Genomic DNA, 26536 nt, shown 5'->3' on the forward strand with positions numbered 1-26536 from the left:
ACGAACTTCCCAAGCAAGGATTTAGTCCAGAAAACAGCTGTTTGCTGCCAGCTTAATCAAATGTGGTTTCAGTATGTACTACTGTACTGAAATGAGTTATTACCGGACAACAACCAGCTGATAATATTTGGCAACGAGTGGCTATAAAAAAAAACATAATTAAGAGTAGTGATTGTTAGTCATTTAGTCGGTGGGAATATAATAATTTTTACAAATATTTGTATAAGTTAGCTTAGAGTAGTATGGTGTAAAATATTGTACGTCACTCGTCCAAAATGTGTTTACCGGATTCGTATAGTAAACCTGCACTCAACGTCTCGCAGGGGAAGGACCACACTTTTCCCGGTAAACACCTATTTTCAGGACTAGTAACGTAATATACTATTGAATAATGATTGTCATTAAAGCAATAAATACAACAATATCAAAAACCAAAGTTTTTTTTTATGTTAAAAAATATGTTAGGCTAGGGACTGAAAGTTGCAAATACACTAAAGTTATTCAGGAAACTAATCAAAATCATCAAATATTAGTTTAAAGTACAAAACTATTACTCGATCATGTATTTACTGAATATTTGACTAACATTTTCTAACAAAAGTGACAATCATAGGCAGATAATTAAATATGTTTCTTATCAAATACAGTTGGAACACAGTGAATCATATAATTTCTTTGTACCTTATCTGATTGTCTGTGTTTGATGACTCATGTTGATGTTGGACCCTGGTGTCTCTTTGTCCCCAACCCTCTTGGGCTTCAGTCCTTCTTTGGATTTGGTGGGAAGCAGAGAGTGTTTTTTTTATTTTCAAATTTATCATGATACTGGAAGTCATCACTTTTGATCCTTTCGGGTTACTGGAGGTAATATTTCATGGTTATACTTTGTACTGTTGTAGACAAATATGATAAGTTTTATAAGAGGTTGTAAAGTTACAAAGTAGTTTGTGAAATTTAAGGAAATGTTTTATTTAAAGATGGTGTATTCAAAGCTTTTCAAATATTTTTGAAACAAGTTTTATCATGTAAATGAAAACATCCTATAATAAAATACCATTTACTTTGTATATAGTCAATTATAGTACTTGAAAGTTTGCTCTTAAAAAACTATTTAAAAATAATGTTTGGTTTAGAAAGACATGTTTTGGTTCACAAAACAAAATTCTGGAGGACCCAAGGTTGGAAGAAGTTAAATTTTTATTCAAAAATAAATAATGACAAACTAAATTAGTAATAGAGTAGCTTAGTACAAACAAATTATTAAATAAATTAGTTGAAACTATCACGAATAATAATTGTAACAGTAGCCAGCAAGCCTGCTTATAAATAAAACGTAAAATGTCCATACTGAGACAGAGTGTGGAGAAAATTGGTTCACTTACAATGGATCAGGTAGTTAACTATAAAATAAAATAAATAATAATCTATCTATCTATATATTAATAGGCAAGCATGTTTCTTTAAAACCTTTTTTCTCAGCTTGTGTGCATCGTGGGGTAAATCTGCGCAAACCGGTAGAAAGCAATTTTCCTGTAGGTGTGCAGAATCCCTTTATAAATTTAAATAGGCTCAAAGATAAGCACAAAAAATGAGTTTAAAAATTTGAAAAAAATTAACATGGATCTTATGCGTTGCCATGCTGGTGACGAAATAACAACTAAATATAAACAGAAAATCAAAACAAATGGAAGAAACTCCAATCACATGTTTTATTTACAGTGTGGGGTGAAAATAGAGAAGTGAGTACATTACATTTTTGGTCGAGTTTCGACCACTGGGCGACCTCTCGTCTATATATTAATAGGCAAGCATGTTTCTTTAAAACCTTTTTTCTCAGCTCATGTGCATCGCAGGGAAAATCTACGCATACTGTTAGAAAGATATTTGCCTGTAGATGTGCAGAATCCCTTTATAAATTAAAATAGGCTAAAAAATAAGCACAAAAAACGAATTTGAAAACTTCAAAAAATTAACATGGACCAACTGGGTTGCCATGATGGTGACGAAATAACAACAAAATGTAAACAGAAAATCAAAACAATTGGAGGAAATCCCAATCACATGTTTTATTTACAGTGTGGGGAGAAAATATAGTAGTCTGTACATTAATTATTTTTGGTCGAGTTTCGACCACAGGACGACCACTAGTATATATGAAATTGAAGTGGTTCCTTGACAATGTAAATATTATGTATACCAAAATATATACAACTAGGGGCCTTCAGTATAAAATGCTGTCCATCACCTCCGTTTTAATTTGGCCTTTACCATTCCCTATGCTGTGCACTGTTCCTAAATATTCTCCTTCATAGTCGAGGTCTTCCCCTAACACGATACATTTCAACACTTCATTACCATTCCAACCTAAAAACAGAACACTAAAATCAATAAACAAACAAATACACAATGTTTACATCAGCTGGTATATTTAAAACAGTTTATAGAAACACTGTAGCAGTACTTCCATTAGACATTGACTGGATTTTTGACGCCCTGAGGGGCAGAGCAGGGGTAATTTTTTTCCCACCGTCCTTGGACCTTAAGCTTTAAAACAAATCCTCAGCAGCCATGCTACCTTTTTCCTAGCTCAAGATATTTTGTGGGGACCGATTTGCTTACAAAATTAAATATATAGATATAGTATATAGTAGGTTCGTGTATACTACAAAAAGATATTGTTTTAGTTTTACATAATTATATTAAGGACTGTGAGTAATTAAGAGGGTGATTGGATTCTAACATGGGTTCTTTTGGGGGGACATTGGTGAAGCAAGAAGTAATTTGTCCCCACCCCGTCTTCACACGTTTTCTCAACTTTTTTTTTTTTTTTTTTTTTTAAAAGAGGTTGGCGGCCTCTTTTAACCTTGCATTTGCCCGTCCACATAGACTAAGCGCCCGTGCGTGGATCGTTAACAGCAAAGCAAGGAGTGAGCCGGTACAGTACAAAGGTGAACTGTACTGATAAAATGTTATCGGCAGTGACCAGGATCCGAACCCACGACATCGCTGCCTTGGGCCCGAAGTCCGCGACGCTACCGACTGAGCCACCGACTCACTATTAAACTATTAAACTAATGGGGAGCTAGCTACCCCAAGGTGGCCATATTTATAAGATGGTTCCGAAACCTTAAAAACTTCCAATAGTCTGCTTTCTTATAAAGAAACTCGCTAAAACTTGTTGAATTTCTTTCTTCTATCCAGTCAGAAGCATTGGTTGTGTGACTTGTTTAAGTTATGTTGCAGAAGGATGAGTCAGAGACTGATGAGAACGACACAGGAGCTAGTCAAGAGTTTGTGACGCTCAGTGCCAAGTTTCACTTTGTAGATCTGGCTGGCTCAGAGAGGCTCAAGAGGACAGGAGCCACCGGGGAGAGAGCAAAGGTAAAATACCTTCAGCAAAGAGTCCATGGTTTCATGTAACTTCCTACGTATCATCTAGCAGTAATCGCCACTTTTTTGGAGAGGGTAGAGTACAGACTGCTTACCTAAAATAAAATAATCATCCAGAGGCTTTTGAGATACTTAAGAAATTTTAAATAGTTGTTTTTTAATTTGCCACTTGGCCTTTCTTAACATGTTTTTTGGATATGAAGTCTATGGAACTATATCCTGAAAATCAGCAAGATTTTTGTTTTCCAAATTCTGCTTGTTCTCAAACAACATTTTATCATATTAGACACAAAGTAATAGTATTCGTGTGTGAACCACTAACAAGTTAATTCATCAGAGAGTTTCATATATATTTCTTCTAATGGCCGAGGTTCTAAACTGGGGTTTAGCAGTGCAGTTGTGCAAATTATTGTGTACTTTCATTCAAGGATTTAATTTCCCGTGAAATATCATATCTAACTGAACCATGGGATCCTCTTGACAATTTCCACGTCCCCTTGATCTCCCATGGGAGACTAAGGGATTTTGTTGGAGATCTTGACACAAAAATAATAATTTTTTTACTGTTTTCTCCTACTCAACACTCCAACCTAACCTGCTCAAGAGGTTTTTTAACCTGAGTTTTTTATAAACGTGTCTACAGTATCCATTGACCTCTCAACTTACCAATGTTGTTTCACAGGAAGGGATATCCATCAACTGTGGACTGTTGGCCTTGGGCAATGTTATCTCAGCTTTGGGTGATAAGAGTAAGAGAGCCCTGCACGTACCTTACAGGGACTCTAAACTGACTAGGCTGCTACAAGACTCATTGGGAGGTAGGCTGTAAAATATTTGTTGTAATCGAACATATCTATAGAGACATGTCAGAGGTGTATGAAGGGTTGAATGAGATATGGTTATTTTAAAGTTTGCTTAAAGGCATTGACGTAAGAATTCCTCAAGGAAAAGTAGTTTGCAAATGGGAATTCACAATGGAATCCATGGGTGTTGTTGGCCTAGTAGTAGAATATAGGCTGCTAGAAGGACATGTTTGACCCCACATCCACAAAAATGTGATGGGTTTCAACCACTTTCCCTTAAAAGCTTTTGAATATCTTCCATAAGAAATTATATTGGCCTAGACAAAAAATGGTATTCTATTGGGTGTAACGCTTCTCTTGGATATTAAGGGTGTTCTAAGAGTTGAACAATGGTTTGTTTGGAGTGAGATTTCTCAATAGGTTATTGGGTGGTATATTTTTAATCACAAAACTTTTTCAGAATGAACTAATTCTGATATTCACATGATTTAGGAGCTCATAGATTAACACCATATTTTGTGGTTGAGTTTGCGGAACAGTACTGTTTGAAGCTCTTTAAAAAAATCTTATCTAATGTGAAACTAAACTGTTACAGGCAATAGTCGAACCGTGATGATCGCTTGTGTCTCCCCGAGCGACCGTGACTTCATGGAAACGTTGAACACACTCAAGTATGCCAATCGAGCACGCAACATTCAGAACAAAGTGACAATCAACCAAGATAAATCATCTCGCACCATCTCACTGCTACGCCAACAGATACAAGAACTGCAACTGGAACTGTTGGAGTATAAACAGGTAAGTCACACATATGGCCTCGAGTAAGGGAACTCATACCTGAAAGTCTTCAATTTCCTCTTGAGTGACTTCTATCTTCATCCAATTGAGCCCACAATTACACATCTGCACTTACCTAACACCTTTCTGCTAGGACGCTAGGACCATTAGAATATTGATCAAATTTTTTTTCTCCCATCCCCTTCTAATAGGTTTTACCTCTTCATATCGCAAGCTTCCTTTCAAATTCATACTACTACTTTCTCCCTATTCTTTGGCACATGCAGCTAAACTCTAACACGGATTTTTACCTCCAAGAAGGTTCACCTTCTCTATGTTTTGTCAAAGGAATTAATTAATGCCCATTCTTCTTCTTTGTAGAACTGGCTCTCCATCAGTATCTGATTGTGACGTCTCCAGCTCTTCTCAGTGAGTACGGTGATAATTTTCCAAGAGGTTGAAACTTTAATTTCGCCTTGAAGTCGCCGTGCTCACTGATAAATTTGTCAATTATTAACCCGATGCACAATCATCGTAGTCCTTATATCTAGTATAATAGTGGATGTTTCTTTTCCTTTAGTGTTTGTTTCAGCCCTCAGTACTTTGCTACTGGCTCAGTCATCTATGTTGAATAAAACTACGACACCGGAACACTAGAGTGCCTTATCCGGTCCATTTAGTCATATTATGCTTTAGTATCCAAAGTCTACGGAGTTAGTTTCATCGATAATGATTTCTTTGTTGCAGGGTAAGCGAGTGGTGGGAGAAGATGGGGAAGAGGCAGTGAACGACATGTTTCACGAGAACACAATGCTGCAGAATGAGCTGAGCAACTTGCGGACAAGAGTAAAGGCAATGCAGGACACCATCGATGCTCTCAGTGCCAAGAACATTCAGCTGTTGGCAGAGAAGGCCACTGGAGCCTGGATGAGCTCAGGTAAATAACTTGGTTCTCATTACTAACTCTAGTAGTCTATATCTTAAAGGAAAGCCAGGTGTCTGATAAGTATTATGGCACTTGGCACTATGTTCAGCTTTACTGCGAAATTTAGTGTTCATGGGTTATAGATAATTGGCAAAAGGTCACAATTTTGACAATTATCAATCAACCTAGAGTAGTCCTAGGTTGAAGGAAGAATAATGTTTCATATTTTATTTTCATTTCCCCCTTCAATCTACTTGTCCTTGAACAAGTTCATTTAATGTAAACTAAACACATGTAAAGGAAAAACTGTTTTTGATCAAGTATCATGTTTTCTTGTCCACAGAGGCCGGTGCAGAAGGTGACATGACGGAAATGATTCAGAGCTATCTGAAAGAGATCGAGGAGTTGAGAGCCAAGCTGGTAGAGTCTGAATCCGTATGTCAACAACTAAGGAGGAGTCTGGCCAAGGGAGTAGTGGGGGGACGACCTCCCCTGCCTACCTCTCCCTCCAACGGCAACGTAGACTCACTCATAGCTCAGGTAAACAGGACTATGCATATTGTTGTTCTCCAGACGGTATGGTATTAGTTAAACGTAAAAATGAAATCAATGTTTTTCATAGCCATGCCTGTATTTTCATATTTTTTATGACTTTGATAAGAGTTATGGGACTTAGGCTAGTTTCAAGGAGAATTACAATATGTCGTAGTGAACCACCAAGAGAAACAGAGCAGTGTAGTGACACAGCGGTGATTTAGCCATATGAAATTGACATCTGCCAGTTCAATTGGTTGCTATTTAAATTCAGGACCAAGTTTAGATAAGAAATTAACACAAAGAAAATGGGTCAAAGTTAACTAGACAGGTTTATTTAATTATTTTACCTTGGTTTAGGGATGATTTTTTGGTAATTGTGTTAGAGGTCATCATGATGTAACCGTGAACAAACAGTGTATAGATCATGATTTTACTACGACTGCCGCAGATTCTGAACTCAGAAGCCGAATTCAAAGCTCATTGATGGTTTCAAGGTATTCACAGTTGAGTGGGTTACCCTGTTTTAGTTTGTTTATTTTTTTGTATTTTATTTTCAAGTTCCTATACTGATTTAAACTGTTCATTTGAGTAACATTAAAATATTTTCTACTTACCTATTGGGGGCCTTCAAAGGAAGGCGGGATTTGCCCAAGGTAATGTTCGGTTGTTACTGTGTTCCAGGCCAAGAGAGATCTACAAAAAGACATGGAAGCACTGGCTAGAGGCAAAGAGGCTCTCTCAGAACTGAAGAAAAATGGAGCCAATGAGGACTCTGAACAAGAGGAGAGCGATGAAGGTGAGGATTTAAAAACAGTATATTTGTAAATTATAGTGGTTAAATACTATGCTCTGTGATGGTTCAAATCTTTAAAATTAAATAATATTAAATCTAAGGACTAACACAAATTCAATAACGGAAAACGGACGACAGCGATAGTTCTTAAAAAACAAATCAATAACTATTTGCAGAATTAAACACCAGGCGCGCCACTTGACGGAGCGCCGGTAACGAAGTACAGAGTTGCCAAAAAAGACCACCAGGGGGTGCGTGTTGCAAAAGTATTTCGTTTCTTGTAGTGAAGGCAGTCTGAGATAGAACGTTGAGGGAGTGAGCTGTACGTGTGCGCGGTGGATAACAGACAACGCCGACGCCATCTTGTGACGCCATGTGAGTTGAGTGCGTACTGAGTAGCGTAGCGACCGTTACACGTTATATCCTCGAGTTATTCGACATAATAGAACTATCACCACTCCACATTTTAGTTATTGAACAGTATCAACTACTTCTTATATAGTTTCAAAGTAGGCTTTAGTTAGTAAAGTTGTGTAGCCTAACATGTGACATTTTTTCGTTTCTTTCATCTACATTAAAACTACATAAACTATTACTGTGTGGTTTTTCATCAAAAATCCTAAAGCCGATCCACCTACACAATAACAAACGAAGGGGACCGTAGCAGCTCCTCAAATTGCATACATACAATCATTGATAAATAATGTGAATGAGTTGAAAGGGGTAAAAGTGTTATAACAACTGCAAGACTGCACTGCACAACTTCTTTCTTCAGTTGACATTTTGAATGTTCACTGAAGGATAAATTTCTTTTTTTTTCAGAGAGTGAGTCTGAGACAGAGTCAGAAGAGAAGGACAGTGAGTACAGTCAAGAGTTGGCTGAGCTGACGTCCGAGATCAACCTGAAGCAGAAGCTAATAGAGGAGTTGGAACATTCCCAGCGGAGACTGCATTCTCTCAAGCAGCACTACGAGGATAAGCTGCTGCAGCTTCAGGCCAAGATCAGAGCCACGCAGGAGGAGAGGGATACTGTGCTGGCGTCCTTCAGTGAGTAACTCATGTACTTTGTTGGTTATGGCGATGCTAAGATCTAGGGGTGGACAGGATTTGACTTTTGTTTAGAGACTGGACCGAATTTAATTTCCTTCCTAGTATGTGCTCAAATGGTGTATGTTTAACTCTTACATCTTCTTTGAGATCTGAAACTTTTCATTTCAATTATTATTTATTAATTAAAGTTTCCTGACTTAAATTCTTATTCTGAATCTGTCCTCGAAAGCTCTTTGCTTCAGACTGTCTCATTCCAATCCAATCTCCAAATACTCTTTTCTTGGCAATTTTGGTTCATGTAAATTCTGGTAAATCCTCTTTCAATCACTATCAATCTCTCTATAGCAGTGCTATCGATAGTTTCACTTACACATTCTTAAACCTAGAGTTCTGTGTTTGTAATATTTTATTAAATTTGTTAGGTGGTCAAAACAACCAACCAACAGAGAAGGTGAAGAAAGTCAGAGATGAGTACGAGAGGAAACTCTGCGACATGCAGAAAGAGGTGAAGAAGTTGCAGACGGCAAAGAAGGAACATGCGAAGATGTTGCGAAACCAAAGTCAGTACGAAAGCCAGATCAAGACACTCCGTAATGAGGTTATGGACATGAAGAAGGTCAAGGTGAGCTGTTGCAAGTTGCAACTTCGGTTTTTTGTTTGTTTTCTTCGTCCCATCTTTACGTGCTAGGCTCTATTCCAAAACTGTTTTACTCACAACTTCAGGCTAGTCCTATAGGGTCGTAACCCAAAGCTAAACGCCATTGGTGTGACGAGATTTTAACCTGCTATCTCAGGCACTGAAACCCTGCCTTCTACCACTCAGCTTACTCCCTTTTGAAACAAGTTGCAATATACACAAGTCACTAGAAATTTGTGACAGGCATATAGCTGAGTGTCTTAGAGGAAACGTGTTGGCTTAAAAGACAATTTTGCAATTTTTAAATACTATAAAAAATAGCTGACCTTAGTGTAGTTTTAAAAGTCAAATTTTATAAATTATTTGAGGGGTGAAAAAAATATATATACATGTGGAAATCTTGTAATAGTCTTGTCCAAAGTTGTAAGCTCTGGTCTAAAGTGGAAGTTTATTGAAAACAAATAATATGCTTGTTGTGGTGGTATAGTAGCTATAAAGTTTTGTCCATGAATGGAAGGTAATTTTATTTCACATAAAATAAGTTTGTATGGAAGAAAAAAATTGAGTCATCAATTTCAATTACTCAAAACCATCCCCATAGCTTTGAGAACAATTCAGATGTATTGGTGTTTGAAAAGCTTGGAAAGAACCTTTTAGAAAGTATTAATTAATTGGGAACAGAGATCAGCCTTCAATGATTGTTTAGCAGATTCAATATCGATTTGGAATCATTATGTACAATATATATTACATGTATCGGCTTTTACATTATATCTCTTGTGATTCTTTATGTTATCTGTAAATTACTTCACCTGTTTTAACTAAATTATAACTTGTCCATAAGTTATTGGTCAATATTATCTGATTTTAGGTGAAACTGATCAACAAAATGAGAGAAGAGACAGCAAGGCACAAAGAGATGGAGACAAAAAGGAACAGAGAAATTGCTCAACTGAGGAAAGAATCGAGGAAAAGAGAAGTTACTATCAAGTAAGAAACTGAAAGTTTAATCAATGTAATGTAAATAATATTGTATTCCCTCGGTGTTGGAAGGGGTAATTTTTTTGTGACAGTGAAGGTTAAAGAATTGTTCCCTGAGCTCAAATTAAAAGCAAGAGAAAATTATCAGCCCTTCCAATTGGTTTAACATTTGCCCACCAAGCAGGCAAATGTTTGAAATTTTTCTTTGCAATGTAATTGACCCTTATGGATAGTTATCTTTAGAACAATAAAATGGCAACAAAAATAGACAAACCTAGTTTTATCTAGTAGTGTTTTTGGTCTTGTGATGAAAATTATTGTTATTAACTTGTGCCAGACTCCATTATTTCCTTTCTCTGTTTATCCTCAGTTATAGATATGTGGTGATTTTGTGTTGAATGTAATCGTTGCAGATTGTACATCAGCCAGTTGTGTTACGGTGTAAAAACAGTTTGTTATCATTTGATTTTTCCCTAGGTCACTAGAAGCAGAGAAGAGAGCAAAGGATGTTGTCCTGAAAAGAAAGCAGGAAGAGGTTCTTGCTTTGCGTAAGGTAAGACTTTTGATGGATGAAAAATAATTTCACGTTATATTCCTTTTTCCTCTCTTAAGCAAATTTCCCATATAGGGAATAAGCTATTACAGTAGGTCTCATTGTAAGACCTGGACCTGTGACCGATTTACTGTTTCGTATTGATATCCCCATAGGCCATAAAACACTGTCCGTTAAAATTCATATATATTTGTCTGTTATCATGATAACTTGAGCAAAAATAATCCAATTTCAATGAAATTTGGTACAAATTTGGTAGTGCAAACCTACATTTATTAGAACAAGTTTCCGAACCAGTGTGCTCAGACCATGGGAACGGGGTTTTCCCGGATTTATGGATTCAATGATTCATTAGTATTTAGTTTTTATATTCAATTATAAATTTATTTGATTAACGTAATTTAGGGATAATCTTAATATATCAATAACTAACTCTAACAATTGTTACTGACCATTTTAATCAGTGATACTGGCTAATATTTCCCAGGTTGCTAGAGGAGACCTGAGTCGTAAAGCTGCTGGCAGATTTCCACCCAAACTCAACTCATCCAGTCCTCGGCTGGCCAAACAGAAGTGGGCGGCTCTTCAGAAGAACATCAACTCCGAGACTTTGTACAAGCAACAGATAGCCAACTTGGAATTGGAGCTTGACAGGTTAGCTTATTCATTCCCAGTGTTTTGCTGAAGATGTTGCAATCCATCAATTTTTTCTCCCCAATCGCATTGCCAAGCATTGTGAAACATTTTGTGCTGTGAAGTTGAATCCTTATTACCATTATTGTGGCTTGAGAGTGTTTCCAAATGTTGGAAACCACATTTAAACCATTGAACAGCTACAGATTAAAGGGGGGGGGGGGCTGTGGGGTGACAAAAGCTGAACTCAATCTATTAACCATCAGGTTTAAGATGTGTATTTATCAAATACCAAGTATCAAGTTTGTATATAAAGAAATACTTTCATGTTGGGTACCTACAGGGGAGGGGGTCATGGGCTTCCTTGGAAAAAAAGCACTGTAAAGTTTTATACAAATTGTAGCAATAAATAAATTTGTTCAAAACTTTTCGAAGATAATGCCAGATTTTTGACAGTTTTATTATGTTTTACTTTAACCTGTTTGTTGAAGAGAGCTTTTTTTGCCAACCCCTGGAAGGAAATACTTGTTTGGCCTTCATGTAGAAATTTCCTAAGGCAATGAGCTCAACCATTTGAAATGAATGGTTCCTAGACCTTAAAGAAGGCTATCGTTAGGGAAAGCACACAAGTTAAACCTTAAAATCTCTTATAACGTTCAATTTCTTTCTAGGCTGGTAGAAGACAGAAAGAGTCTAAACGAGCAAGTGACGGCTAAGGAGAGAAAGCTGAGTGAGTTGCGGCTGAAACAACCAAGGGAGAGAGTCCTCATTAGAGATTTGGAAGAAGAAGTAGAGTCTCTGAGAGCCAACCTGAAGTATGTAGAAGACAGTATCACAGAGTCTCAACAGAGCATACTGCAACTGGAGGAGTCCAAGGTAAGGTTATGTTGGTAGAGATAAAGTTCTGGCCAAATTTGCACATAATTATGAAAAAGTTTTAAAACTATTAAAAATCACAAAACCCGCATAAAGTTTAATCAAAGACCCTGGTCTGAGACTACAGTATTCTTGGTCCAGTTGGTGGTGCTATTAATGATATCTTTGCCATTCATGATCTCTTCAACCCGGTTCATATTCCCAAAGATCTGTGCCTCTTTGGCTTTCGATTCAAGGGTCAAGATTTGTATTTTGCCAATATTTATAATACAAGTAGTCACTAGTCAAGTATTATAATAGAGATCATCAATACTTTTTTCTTAAGCTAAGTTACAAATTTATATTGTATAGGAGTTAGTCATGCATAATCCTTTTATTCTTGGTTTGATTGTTATTTTATGATTTTTTTCCTTGTGTTAAATGGCAGTTGTGGTATCTAAACAAGCTGGGTTGTCAACAGGGTGAATAGAAGAAGAAACTAAATCTAATCCAATAAACTTTTGGGTATTAAATTGTGGAATCTTATTCAAACACTTTTAGTGCACGATTTTGACACTCAAATTACATTCCGTAAATCTTTTTTTTACTAATGATCATATTTTGTGTTTCAGGATATTGGAGACTGTGCAGAACTAGTGTCAGGAATGCGAGACCTAGGCGAAGCTTCATACATCATAGAGAAGCTGTACAACATGACCGTGTTCCAGAGCTACATGGCGTCTCAGAAAGAAGCGGCGTTACATGAGCTACGGGCCAGACAAGATCAGGTTTGTATGTGGTAGAGGAAAATGTATAAAGTTTTTAACCTGAGAGAATTTGAAATTTTCAAGACAAGTAACTGTGAATGGCATAAGCTGAGTTTCATCTTGGAAATTCTTTAGGTACCGAGATGTATGAAAGTCTGGATGTATTGGGCGTTTTAATGTATTGGATGTTTTTTCCAGTTGGAGAAGGAAAGTGAGACGCAGAGACAGTTGTTGGAGCACATTGTTGGAAACCCGTCCAAGGAGCGGCCACCTAACAGTTCTAACAGTTCCAACGCCTCCTCTAGGTCTCCCTCCCCAACTGACAAGTGAGTCTGCTTTCTGATTGGACATATGATAGTTAAGTCCACCTGTATTAATGATAGTTGTGTTTATTTAACCAGACAAAAAGTCTTTAGGATGAGTAAGACTCCATTACTTCCAACCAAACGAAATTATAATACAAGTAAATCTTAATTTGTAGGCTTTTGCGGTCATTGTCATTAAAATCCACTGTGGTGTTTTGAATCCATATTGAGTTATGAGGATGAGTAAGACTTTGTGCAAAGTACCTCCAAAAAAATATAGCCCCCCTGGATATACTAAGACAAGTCTTCATTCATATGCTTTTGCAAATAGTATCATTGAAATCCACAATGATTTTCAACTTGAACTGTATCATCAAGTTATCAGTTTTGTAAAGATTAGTAATGCAAACAAAATGTTCGATGATGTGTACTACCATAGACAAAAGAATTAAATATAGACCGTCAGCCGTGCTGTGGTTGCCATAGGTTCTGGCGCACACCGCTAGGAGCGCTACATAACTACAGGGCGCTCCCAGCGGTGTGCGCCAGAACCTATGGTAACCATGGTAACCGCAGCACGGCTGACAGTCTATATTTAATTCTTTTTTGTCTATGATACTACTACTTGTTGATTTCGTGAACATTTTCTTAAGATATTTTAAAATACTATTAACAAGTACAATGAATGGCTATAATCACTTGGATTTTCTATTTGACATGCGTTTCATGGATGTTAACTGTCTATAAAAAGGTTTGTGAGACATTTGGGTTTTTTAATGTTCACACTGTTTGTCTTACACACCTCTTTTGATGTTTTACACTTAATGTTGTTAGTATCATACCATGGATTGTGGGCAATATTTTAAAGAAATGTAACATGACTAAGTTCATTGAATTCTTGAGTTGTGAAAATTATTTTCTTCCTTTGTAGCACATTGTGTTTTTGTTTTCTTGTTTACACCTATTCTGTTTGAGTTGAACATAAATGCCAATGTAACTGTATCGTGTGGTTATTTGAGTTGATCGTAAATGCCAATGTAACTATATATTTATTGAGAAGTAAGATAGGCTAATAATAGGTGTGTTGCCTATTGGTTAGACTTTGGTGTGAGAAGGACAGGTGTTCCCACAAACACTTGAAGGGTTTGGACTGTTTCCTCTCAAACTGTGAATCTTCCCAACAAAAATTCCATTGCCATATACTTAAACCAAATAAAACTGGTAGGCCTACAGTAATTAATCACTACTAAATGTTTATTTTTGTTGCAGCTTGAACGGAAACACGTTCCTAAGTGTCAATCAACATCACTCTAAGTCTGAAAAGTATAGGAAGCGTACAGCTCCAGTCGAGGAACTTTTGTATGCCAACGTGGAGAAGAGAACGATAATTCCGTCCTTGTCACCGGAACATATGCCTCCTCCCGCGCGGGCCCTTACTAGGGTTCCCAGCGCGCCAACATCGCTCAAGTAAGCATTCGGTAGTCAGGTAGCAGCCGCATCGCTATTGTGGAATGTTGACTAAGATTACGCTTACTGCTGTGGAAATCCTAGAATGTAACCTTGAGCTGGTTTGAGTACTTTGAATCTTTTTTTTTTAAATAAGGCATATAGATGCGGTATTCATTTTGGTATTTTAAAGGAGTACAAATAGACGGGTCGTAATTTTGGGGCAATACATTGGCACCTTCTTAATACCTGAAGGCTTAGGTTCAATTGTGCTAATTACCAAACATTAGCTATGAAGGAACTTTGAACAGGGATAGATTTCAGCTAGTTTACCTGGAAAATTTAAGAGTCTAGGATTTCGTAGATTTGCACAACCAAAAGTCACATAACACTTATATACCCTAGATGTAAGACTTATGACATATGAGAATGAGATTGATTACCCAATAGTTGAAAGTTGTAAGATTATAAAAATGAATAGTCATTTATTCAGTCTTCAAACAATACAGCACAGTATTGTAATTAACATCGTCATTATCAATTATCATTGTAAAAAATATAAGTTGTAATACTATTATACTTTTAATGACATGAATTACTGTGTTATCCATTGGTGGATATTACTGTGTTTGCATGGTTTACGTTACGCTTAGCTCTGCCTCTGCTAGTAAAATTGCAAAATCTTTCCTATTAAAGTGTTGTGTCAATAATGTTGTGCTTTACTATCAAGGACGTGGAATAGGTAAGAATTTTTATACTGTAGAAGAGTAGTGGACTGGTATTTGGATTGTGCATTAGTTTCCATCTATATTTTTAGTTTTGTTTTCTTGTTGAGGATAAAGTAATTTTTTTTTTTACAAATTGCATTGTGTAATATACCAACTTGAGCATGTCCTTATGGCCTTAAACCTTGCTTTTACCTCAAGATTCATATTTCCTTAATTCTTTTAGTTTGCATGATAATGGTCAAGAACGTATAAATAACAGTGTAAACTCATTGTACAAATTCAACTGCAACATTACTATACGATAATTTAAGTAATATAACTATATCTCAATAATCTCAACCTTCAAATTACTGTAGTTGTCAAGTAGTACTGTAGTATTCACGTGCCATTTAAATAAGTTGTATGATTAATTGATTATTATGTTTCCCTATTATATCAATATACAGTATACAATTTAAATTAATAACTGAGGTAAAACATAACTGAGATGTTCTGTAAACCTTGATAAAGCAATATTATAAGCTCAACTAAGCTCAATGTAACGGACCTCATTTGAACAAAATACTCTTTAGGCCTACAACCATATAGAAGTAAGGTACAGCGGAAACATTCAATGTGCATTCAAAGAGTGTCTAGCACTCGTCGCTGGTGTCTACCGTCTAAATTAAAGTCCAAGTCTTCTCTTAACCCCCTTCACACTCCTTTTATCCCCTCGTCTCCATTTACCACACTTAAAGACCCTGTGGGATAGGAACTTCCATACAGTGCTTACCGTTCGGGCACCTCCTTGCTCTTCACAACTATATAGCCCTATCAAAAACGTACACACATGCAAAACCTTCTAGAGCTGAAACAATCATGGTTAGGTTAGGTTTTCTTCATACCTTATTTCTCTGTGATCCAGCATATTTATGCTTTGGTCCCTTGGTATTCATCATATTGAGGTTGCCTCTTTTATAATAAACCTCTTTTCTTTCCGAACCCTTGGATTTTAATCTTATTTTATCTTCACCACTCACAATATTTGATTTTGTTTCTCATGTGCCTTTCTCGTTGTAGGACGCTGAGTGTGAAGCCAGAACCACCGGTGCCATCGCCGGTGCTAGGTAGAAAGGCACTTGCGCGCCAAGACTCCACTTCCCCCCGTCCTGTGAGGAGAGGCACGTTTGTGTTGCCCCCCGGCACGTCTCTGGCGCGATCGTCCTCTACGTCTACCTCAATGTGAGTGCGCCAGGTGATACTGGTGGTAGCTGTTGTAGTCTTCACTGTAGTCTGTCACTGGTTAAAATCAATGTAGTCAATAAGTTGGGTTAGAGCATTGACTATCGATAGACGTTGCATTCCCATGTTTAAGTGTTAGTTATTTTTATTAGAAGGGACTCAGTTAAAATGAGCCGCTGAGAGAGCTGTGTAAATTACTGATTTGTGTTGAGTATGCCAACGTTTAACTGATAGGACGATTATTGTAAGCTATTGCTGTTATTTGATTTGGGAATGTTGCTGAAAGTCAACAGTCCCGGAAGATCAAATAATTTATACCTGTGCCGCTAGGTCAAAAACTACAATGTTTGCAGTGTCTGTAGATCAAAAGTCCCAGTAAGTCAAATAGTACAGTCCGAGCTAAAAACGTGGTCTATGTTAAAGCAATTGACTTATTGGGAATTTGACCTAGTGCAACAGCAGTTTTAATATAACGAAATACGGTAAAATACAAGTTCAGTTTCGCTGAGTCAACAGTGCCGGAAGATCAAAAGCAATAAAAGTGAACGTCGATTCAGTGTAAAGTAGACCTCCTGCAACGCTTACTACACCAACAAAACTTGCTTTTAGTTACTTCGTGTTTTGTCATGATTAGAATAGAGCTAAAATTATCATATTTGGTACATAGCTTATCTATTAATTAGGGATGGTCAAGTCTCGAAATTTCGGGAAATTTTCGGGAAATTTTCAATCTCGTTACACGAGACGAGATTACTTTTTGGCCGAGATTTTTATCGAGACGAGAATAAAAAAAAAAAAAAAAAAAAAAATTAAAAACGCCTGCAGAAAGTCAATGCAATACCCGCAATACAGGAGCGTGTTGTAGTTGCGTTTCCTTTTCGAAGGCGTTCTTATTTAATTAATTCTTTTAATGTAAATATTACTTTAATTCTTTTAATGTAAATATTACTTTAATTCTTTTAATGTAAATATTACTTTAATTCTTTTAATGTAAATATTACTTTAATTCTTTTAATGTAAATATTACTTTCATTCTTTTAATGTAAATATTACTTTCATTATTTTAATAATATTACTTTAATAACATTTGAGAAGTTTTGTTAAGTGTAAGCAGTGTGAGGAATGTTTTATTACTATAAAAAAAGTCAAAACAAGTAACTATTTTATAAAAATTAATATTGCTTTTATCTTATGATTTATTTTATTTTAGGATAAGTTGAACTCTATCCTAACTGATATCACCATGTTTCCTAATCGTAGGCATTTTTAATAAGTTAGGCGTGATTAATAAAAAAATGTTATGCTGATGTTATTTAATGAAAGATTGTAAATATTCTTGCCTATTATCATTATTTCAGTATTTAAACAGTCATCTAACAATATTACAAAATCAGGTAAAAATTTCGAACGTGCATTTCCCGTTGTGTATGAGAAGAGAAATCTCGTCTCGATCTCGTCTCGAAATTTTATGAGAAATAAAAAATCTCGTCTCGTCTCGTCTCGAACTAAAAAATCCAATCTCGTCCATCCCTACTATTAATGCTTCTTGCCAACTGTTTGGTCAACACTGTAAATAGGTATAGTTGATGTAATGAAAAGCCTTTCGTCAAAATTTGTGGCATAAAATACACGCAAGGACGATCTGAAAATTTCTGGTTATTATATACGTTTGTAAAAGGAGATCCATTTAATTTTAGAACTATTTTATAAGTTATAATGTAGTCTACACATAAACTGTGTAAATGTATTACGCCTCGGAAGGGTTGAAACCTGTCCAAACTATCATATATATTATTAAAACGTAAATATGGTTTTTTCACATTCTGAATCAACCAGTCGACGGATTTTCATTATTTTTGTGTTGAAAGAAAGATAATTTTGAGAACTAGGGAATGTCAAAGCCATAATTATAATTAAGGGTCCCAGTTTTTTAGAAATTAAGTTGTAATTTTTTTAAAGTCTAGCAGCCGACGCTAACCTAAGCCAGCTTTTAGTACAATATAATTTGCTTAGCATAACAGCTGTAAACATTCAGCATTTGTGACACAAATTCAGCATTTGGAAACAAATTTAAAGACATATTTAGAGTTGACTTATTTATACTATGTGTAATGCTGACCATTGATACATTCAATTCCTAGGTATGAGGATGGCAGATTATTTAAATTTGCATAGAAAAATAGTAGGATGTTCAAATTATTTTTTAAAGGAATCTTTGTAATCATCGATTTGTTTTAGTCCCATATAATTTGTTTTAACTAACAGCTGGTTGAATGTAATATTGTTCTATATATAACTATTAGGTTTTTGGCGAATTTCCCATATAGGGAATAAGCTATTACCGTAGTACTTATGGTAACACCTGGACCCGGGACCGATTTAATTTTTCGTTTTGAGGTCCCTAGAGGCCAAAAACACCATCCGTTCAAATTCATATATACAGGGTGATCAACTCAAGGAGGCCACCATTGGGAAGTCGGAAACGGTAAGAATTAGAGAAAACATTAAATGGGGGACATTCCTTTATTTTTTGTGGCAGTTAAAAATATGATTTTAGTTTGTTTATCATGTTTTCGGATAGAATATGCAATTTAAAAACTTTATTAGCCTTGACACTTTTTCGATAAACCCACTCGTTTAGGAGTACAGCCTATGGAAAAATGACTTCCGGTGTACATTTTACATCATGTAGCTCCTAAACGAGTAAGTTTAGAGCAAAATTGCAAAAAGTAAATTAGTCTTAGAATTGCATCTTCATTCCTTAAAGACTATAAAATAACAAGTTTTCCACTTTTCAAGTTTGCCGCCATTTTTTAAAATAATATAATTTCTATTTTTAATTAATTTTATGGTCTTGTTGGAATGTGGATGCAATTGTAAGACTTTTACTCCTCGTGTTTTTGCTTTAAACTTACTTGTTTAGGAGCTACATGATTTAATATGTACACCGGAAGTCATTTTTCCATAGGCTGTAACTCCTAAACGAGTGGGTTTATCGAAAAAATGTCAAGGATAAAAAAGTTTTAAAACTGCCTATTATGTCCGAAAACATGATAAAATATAGGGTGTTCGATAAGAAATTTCAAATTTGGCCGCCATTTTGGAAAATGGCGGCTGAATTTCAAACGACTAAAATCATATTTTAAACTGCCACAAAAAATAAAGGAATGTCTTCCATTTTAAGTTTTCTCTAATTTTTACCGTTTCCGATATCCCAATGGTGGCCTCCTTGAGTTGATCACCCTGTATAGCGTATATTTATTTATTTATATATTTTTCCTGGGGGGAACCCCAAGACCCCCTCCTTTTTGGGGGGTATTCCATACCCCCCAGGCCCCCGGTGACCCCCCCCAAAATATATGTCTAGGAGCGCCCTTGTCTTCTTTACCTATAAAACACATGGGATACAGCCTTTTCTTCACTGATCACGTAATGCGTGATTTTCTATAAAGTCTTGGAAAAATAAAAGGTAAAATAGATAGAATAAAGGTGTACTGTATGTGGTGTACACACAAATATTCATCAAACTGTGTGATATTTTGTTATTGCAATGAACAATTTGGGAGTATCGTATTGTTTAAGTCGATGGAAAATCTCTGTTGATCCTGTTTTACAAGCAAACCAAAAAGATACATTAGTCACCACTCTATGCGACACATTCTAACCAGAAAATTTTAATCGTATGATTCTATAAGCATTGGATTGCAAAGTACTTCACAAACATTATTTCAAGGGTAATAACAGTCACAATTTCCGCCGACTTTAAAAGAGTCAACTAAACTACTATACTAATGGACACACAACTAAATGAAACAACTAATGGAACAACTCACGATGTACATATAACAGTTCGATATAAGCATTGAGTATACACGTTAGTGGATGCGTGTATACCGTACCCAATGTTATATATGCAACGGTTCTTGCAATTTATTGCTTATTGTTTTTTAGAGTTGTTTTCGGACTTACTCTGTTTTCGGACGTACTCACACTCGTATAAGGTTGTCCACGTTTGTCATTGATAATGTAGCCATGTTACATGGTTACACCCGTTGTCAAGAATATGGTTACAAGTTTTCCGTCTGTTTTTGAATAGCGATACATTTTTTCACATACTTAAGAACCACCTGATTTCGTGCATTGCATGTTCGTCTCAATTTTAATTGCTTTAGTAGGCATTATTTTGGTTGATGAGGACTTCAATCGGTCCTTTCAATGATAGCTCATGAAATATAGTACTTTGTCCATTAATTTTATTGTTTGGTAAAATGGATTAAATTATCCTGCAAACCCAAATAGAAATAGTAAATATAGTATTTGAAACAAATCAGTAACATGTTAATAATGTAACCTACATTATAGTTCCTTGAATTGCATAACAGCAATTAACTGGGCTGATCCTAATATAAATAAATCAATATGTTCTTCATAGGCATAACACGGGTTCATAACATGAGCCGCTGGGGCTGAGCCCAAGGGATTTAAAAATGTAAGGTTGGTTTGCAAATGTACGTGACACGCTCTTTCTAATGAGACATGAATGGTCAAAATCACCTAAGAAATTCGGAGGAGTTCAACGGAAAAATTTCTTGTTGGCGTTATACAGTATGGTTGAAAAGTCCTGGATTGGCTATATTTTTTTTAACAATATAGATAAAGTAGTGAGACTTGGTATATCAATAATATAATAGCCATAAATATCTACTGTCTTAAGCTATTATCACTGTTTAATCCCTTAAGGGGGATGGACCACAAAGACTAAGACAAAATTCTTATATAATTTTAATACTATTTTACCTGTTTTTGAAATGGCGACCATACAAATGCGATGGTACCTGCGCGCTATTGGTAAACCAATGCTGGAGGAGGTCGCTTTCTAAGCGGCCGAACTATAGTAAGTACTAGTGCACTTTTTTATATTGATTATATGATTATATTGATTTACTTTGGATTTTAAAAATGTGAACGTTTTATTTTATTAAAGATTTATGGTGATACGTAAATATTGTGGTGTAGTAAAGTATATTATATTGTAGTTAAGTGTGAAATTTTGAAATTTTAGGGTGAATCGAGATGAATCTTTTTTTATAACATGGGTCTCTCCTACCTACATACCAAGTTGGATACATACCAAGTTTCATAAACATCGGTTGGAAAAGTGTAAAGATAAATATTTGTATGTAAAAAATACAAAATGGCGGATATCTGGTTAACGAAACTATTTTGGAAAAAATGTTATCCTTCATTTTCTGTTTATTTTGACCCAAGGAATTACTAGGTAAAGTATCTCCCCGCTTATTTTTAACACCCTGTTTATGATGTATTCTTATAAGTGAAAAATGTAAGCTGGTAATACAGAAAGATGTTTTATAAATAATATGAATGTACTGGTGATCTGTATATTCATCTTTTTCTTGTTCTTAGAACTGTAAATTAAAAGTCCACTCAGCAGTCGCATCGTACGATGTAGTTCTTTCCATGCGTTGCGAAATGTTAAATTTGCCGTCCTCTTCAACCCAAGTTATCTATTGAACCACTGATTGTAAAAATTCAAAAAAAATATATTTTACGCATCACACTTTTGGCTACAACTTTGCCACAGACAAAACCTCCTTAACCCAAAAACAAACAAAAAATCTCGCATGCTAACTTTTTCATGCTAGAAATCACGATTTAAAACTATTTCACCATACATATCAATTTTTATTAATTAGATCGGTAAATAGTTTAAAGTTCAACAAAATAGTCATCGAGTAGGACTAACCAAGAAGCTCTGTGCCAATTTTCAAAATTTTAGCACAACTTTAAGTACACCAAAACACGAAATTATTGAAGTCATGCGTCGAGAGGACTATCGCTGTTTTTAACAGATTATACTTTTGACCTTCCGGCACTGTTGACTCAGCGAAACTGAACTTATATTTTATCTTATTTCGTTATATTAAAACTGCTGTTGCATTAGGTCAAATTCCCAATAAGTCAATTGCTTTAACATAGACCACGTTTTTAGCTCGGACTGTACTATTTGACTTACTGGGATTTTTGATCTACAGACACTGCAAACATTGTAGTTTTTGACCTAGCGGCACAGGTATAAATTATTTGACCTTCCGGGACTGTTGACTTTCTGCAACGCGTCCTTTGATTTATGTGACCTTTTCCAAATAATAATTGAAATAACTCTGGTCAGTGACTCAATTCATATTTGTCTACGTTAGTATTTCTTTAAAAAGATGGCTACAAAAATCATAATAGGATGTCATCTCCTATTGATAGCCAAAAGAGTAAAAGATCAGAAACAGTGTCATATATACAGTATGTACCATACGAGTTGAGAGATTAAATTAGTAAAAAACAGGGCTTTATGTAGTTAATTTACTTATGTTTAATCTTTTTCCCCTTCTGTTTTTCTTGTTCATACTAAGTATTATTAATCAGTGTTTCCAAAATTTAAATATTTAGTACCCAATTTTATTTTTCAGACCTGTTTATTTTTACAGCTTTTATTTAAAATGTATCTAAGGTTTATTGTCAAAAGGTTAAAGAAATAAACGATCTTATAACACAGAAACAAATAAAAAAAAATGTTTTAATTTCTCAGTTGGCAAGCAGCTAGTGGCTGATGAAGTTGTGTTAGCATTTCATTTGTTTGTGTTTTTTGTTTATTTGTTAGTTTTTGTTCAGTAGAGGTTAAAACTTCAATAGCTCACAACAATAGCTTCAACATTCCCATTTCAATGCCAAACCTTCCATCATAGCTTTGACTATTAATACAACAATGTTCTGTATCCAATAGTCAATGATTATAGTATAAAAAGCTTAAACATTTTACTTGAAACTAAAATATTATTTACAAGTGGATTTAGAAATGATGGACCAAATACTTTAAAATGAACTACTTTAAAATTAAAATTATTGCTGCATTTTACAAATATTGAATGTGTACATTTTAAAACATGTTGGTTAAACATTAACGGTTGGGAAAAACCTTTGAAAGGTGCAAGTTACTTCAAGAACTTTTATTGTAACTTAATTGTTAAAAATATAATTCTCTTGCTCTTGAATACTTGTGAGAGCCCTAACTAATTTGCCAGAATAAGAAGGTATAAATAATTAAAGAGGTATTTTTGGTGCTTATAAATTAAGTACCCATTAAGTACTTAATTACTTAGTAAGTAGTAACTTTTACGGTTTTACTGTGGTTGTATTTTTATCAAGTACAAAAATAGCATTTATTTATTGTTACATACAGACTACAAAGTCTTAATCTTGCACAAAAACTAAATTTATAACTGTATTTGTACATTTAATTGTGGTGTATATTGTAATTATGATTTTTTACTTAGACATTAACAGTCATTAACGAAAACCGGATGTAATAGTCACGGTTGTATATTTGATCTTGTCAAGGTGTTTTAGTCGTAATATTAAGGTTGTGCAGTTACGCTTGATATAAAATTATGATGTACAGTTGTGAATAATGCAATAGTGTAGGTCTATATTAGTAACATTTGGTGCTACGATATTGTTAAATGTTAATTACCGTACGTATGGATAGGCTTCATAATAAGGTGTGGTGTGTGTTTTGTAACTTGTTAATTCATTACGTAACGGTGTATTGTAGATTGTAGTGTAATGTAGGCCAACCACATGCCTTTGAGTTTCATTTTATTAATTTTGCAAATGTATAATGAAAACTTGAAACATTATTGAACAAATTATTCCCAATATAACATCTTGATTAAAACTACAAATAGAAATTAAAATTTAAGGTGAAATAGACAATTCTGTTAGTTACTTTAATAATATCACAATTTGAAAAAAGAGCTCAAAACCCCAATTTGAAATGAGTAAAAATAATCTTACCTGGACCCTTGGTTTTCTGCTCCCTCAAAAGGACCTAGGTTAGGTTATAAAAAATATTTTCTAAAAAAATAGAAAAATATCTTATTTGATGTCAACATTATACAATATTTTAGTAGTCATGATTAAAATGTGAGTCACAAACACTTTTCCTCACAACTGTTGTCAAACCGATTTCCCAACAAAATCATTCTACTGATTTGTCAAAAGAAACAGCCTATAAGTAGTTGGCACTAAGTTATTAGTGAAAACCAATAGGGCATGACCTCGTAATATTACAAGGTTAAAAAGGTTCGAGTGGTTATACTTGAAATCTGAAGGTCGCTAATTTGATACCAAGCGAGATCAGTAACGGACCCAGATGCCAGCTATCGACTAATGATGACATATCTAACCATAGGTCGACGTTAGTAACGAGAACTATACCAAGGTTTGGACTCTTTCCTTACCAACAGTTTTTTTAAATGCCATTGATGTAGATGAACACCAAAATAAAAATAAAATGAAAACCTTACTACCTTAAGGAACATAGATTTTTTTGTACATCATTGACACCAGGGATCGATTTTAGCTGAATTGAATGAAGGGTGAGTATAGAATGGGTTGAGATGATTTGTGTAGCTTTGTTACCAAATTATATCAGCTATTTCCTTAGTGAGGACTATATTTGACTAAAACACAAAAATCAAGGACAGCTTTGATCAGCTACCAACCATTTAAAAGTTACTGACTTCTCAGCATCAATTCCGCACCCTTTTGATTGCCAAGCGAGCACTATAACCACTCAGCTATCTTGATGCTTAGATCTGTGAATCCTTAAGGTGAGAAAAATATCTCCCATGGTATTCCTCAAAACACAGAGATAGGGCTGTAAAAATATTTAACCAATAGTTTCCTCAGGGATGAAAAAATATATTGTGTAATTCATTCTAAAACACAAGTGTGTGTTTAGATTCATGTAAGATCTTAATACATCCTACATAATTTACATAACATTGAAAATAATGACCACCTGTTAAGGGTTCATAATAAGATTTTCTCAGATGAACTCTTTATCAAAATGGTCCATGGGGTTAGTGATCGTTAAATAAATCTCAAATTATTTATAGTAGGAATGGACAGGATTGTATTTTTAGTTCGGAACAGGATGATATTTTTATTTTCCTTCCCGATTCAAGGGGCAGGTTTTATTCCCAGTGCAAGATAGGGTTTGTTTAAAAATCTTGAGTAAATATTCTTGCAGACAGCAATAATGAAAAAAAAAAACAATTTACACTCATCTAAATAAAACTGTAATGGATAAAAATACACAAGTACCAAAAAGTGCTAACTAAAATGTATTTCTTGTTTGGTTCAATTTAACATTGAATCTCCTGCAATCACAGAGACATCATCATCATGTCATGGATTAACGAAACCATCCTGAAAATATTTCACAATCGAGGAGACATCACCATTGTCACCCACCATACTGGAGATATCTCCCGCGATCGCGGAAACGTCATCATTGTTATTTGCAGCATGGTGATAGCGCTGATGATCAGAACAAATTCCGTTCCGATAGTCGGAAATATAATTTTCTTGAAATTCCGGGACTCTGCAATAGCAATATTTTTAAGTTACTTTCTGGGATTGTAGGAGTATAATTTTTATTTTATATTGTAATTTTTTAAATAAAATGACAAGTATAATCATGCGCCACACCAAAGGTTTCTGACTTTATTAGTTTTAAATATTACTTAACAATAGTATAAAAATAACCAAATATTACATAAAATAAGTAATTAACTTAAGTGAGTTCATAATTATGTAAGTTTAAATAATAAACTACACACATTAAAATCACCAAAGAATGTTTTTTATTTGAATCATAAGAAACCCACCAATTCGGTGTTGGTTTGCATTTTGTGATTAACTGGGTTTGGTTTTTTTATAATTTGTTCTGCATGAGTTAATAAAAATCATTGACTACATAAAATAATGATTAAACATAAACCATTAATATTTGTCTACAGCTTTTAATTTTCTAATAGTAACATTTTTGTATGTTAACCCTAATGATACTTATATCTATAAATCATGTAAAATAATAGTTCTTACTCCTTTAGAAAGTGTTTTTATTTTCTCTTAAGTCCATAGAGTTAGTCATCTCCTGAATATGAAATTTTGGACCATATAGCAATCAACATTGTGAATATCATGATAAAGTACAATAGAATCTGACAAGCAAGCAATCATTATGAAATACAGTTTCAAATGGTGGTTTCATTAG

General features: G+C 34.9%; 1 protein-coding gene across 1 annotated transcript in view; it reads left to right on the forward strand.

Annotated features, from left to right (window-relative positions):
* The window catches only part of LOC129005702 (kinesin-like protein KIF21A), a 159604-nt gene that overhangs the window by 89325 nt on the left and 43743 nt on the right, over window positions 1-26536 (forward strand). Inside the window, exons 7-22 of the mRNA XM_054434664.1 lie at window positions 3244-3381; window positions 4073-4208; window positions 4789-4991; window positions 5718-5907; window positions 6239-6435; window positions 7114-7228; window positions 8048-8272; window positions 8698-8897; window positions 9784-9902; window positions 10371-10446; window positions 10934-11100; window positions 11751-11955; window positions 12567-12722; window positions 12900-13027; window positions 14276-14473; window positions 16240-16401. Of these exons, the coding sequence (XP_054290639.1) occupies window positions 3244-3381; window positions 4073-4208; window positions 4789-4991; window positions 5718-5907; window positions 6239-6435; window positions 7114-7228; window positions 8048-8272; window positions 8698-8897; window positions 9784-9902; window positions 10371-10446; window positions 10934-11100; window positions 11751-11955; window positions 12567-12722; window positions 12900-13027; window positions 14276-14473; window positions 16240-16401 (2615 nt within the window). The remainder of the gene's footprint in view (window positions 1-3243; window positions 3382-4072; window positions 4209-4788; window positions 4992-5717; window positions 5908-6238; window positions 6436-7113; window positions 7229-8047; window positions 8273-8697; window positions 8898-9783; window positions 9903-10370; window positions 10447-10933; window positions 11101-11750; window positions 11956-12566; window positions 12723-12899; window positions 13028-14275; window positions 14474-16239; window positions 16402-26536) is intronic.

The sequence above is a fragment of the Macrosteles quadrilineatus genome, unplaced genomic scaffold (assembly GCF_028750875.1).
Source record: "Macrosteles quadrilineatus isolate MER2022 unplaced genomic scaffold, UCM_ALF_1.0 Scaffold_31__1_contigs__length_1484076, whole genome shotgun sequence".
Taxonomy (NCBI): Eukaryota; Metazoa; Arthropoda; class Insecta; order Hemiptera; family Cicadellidae; genus Macrosteles; species Macrosteles quadrilineatus.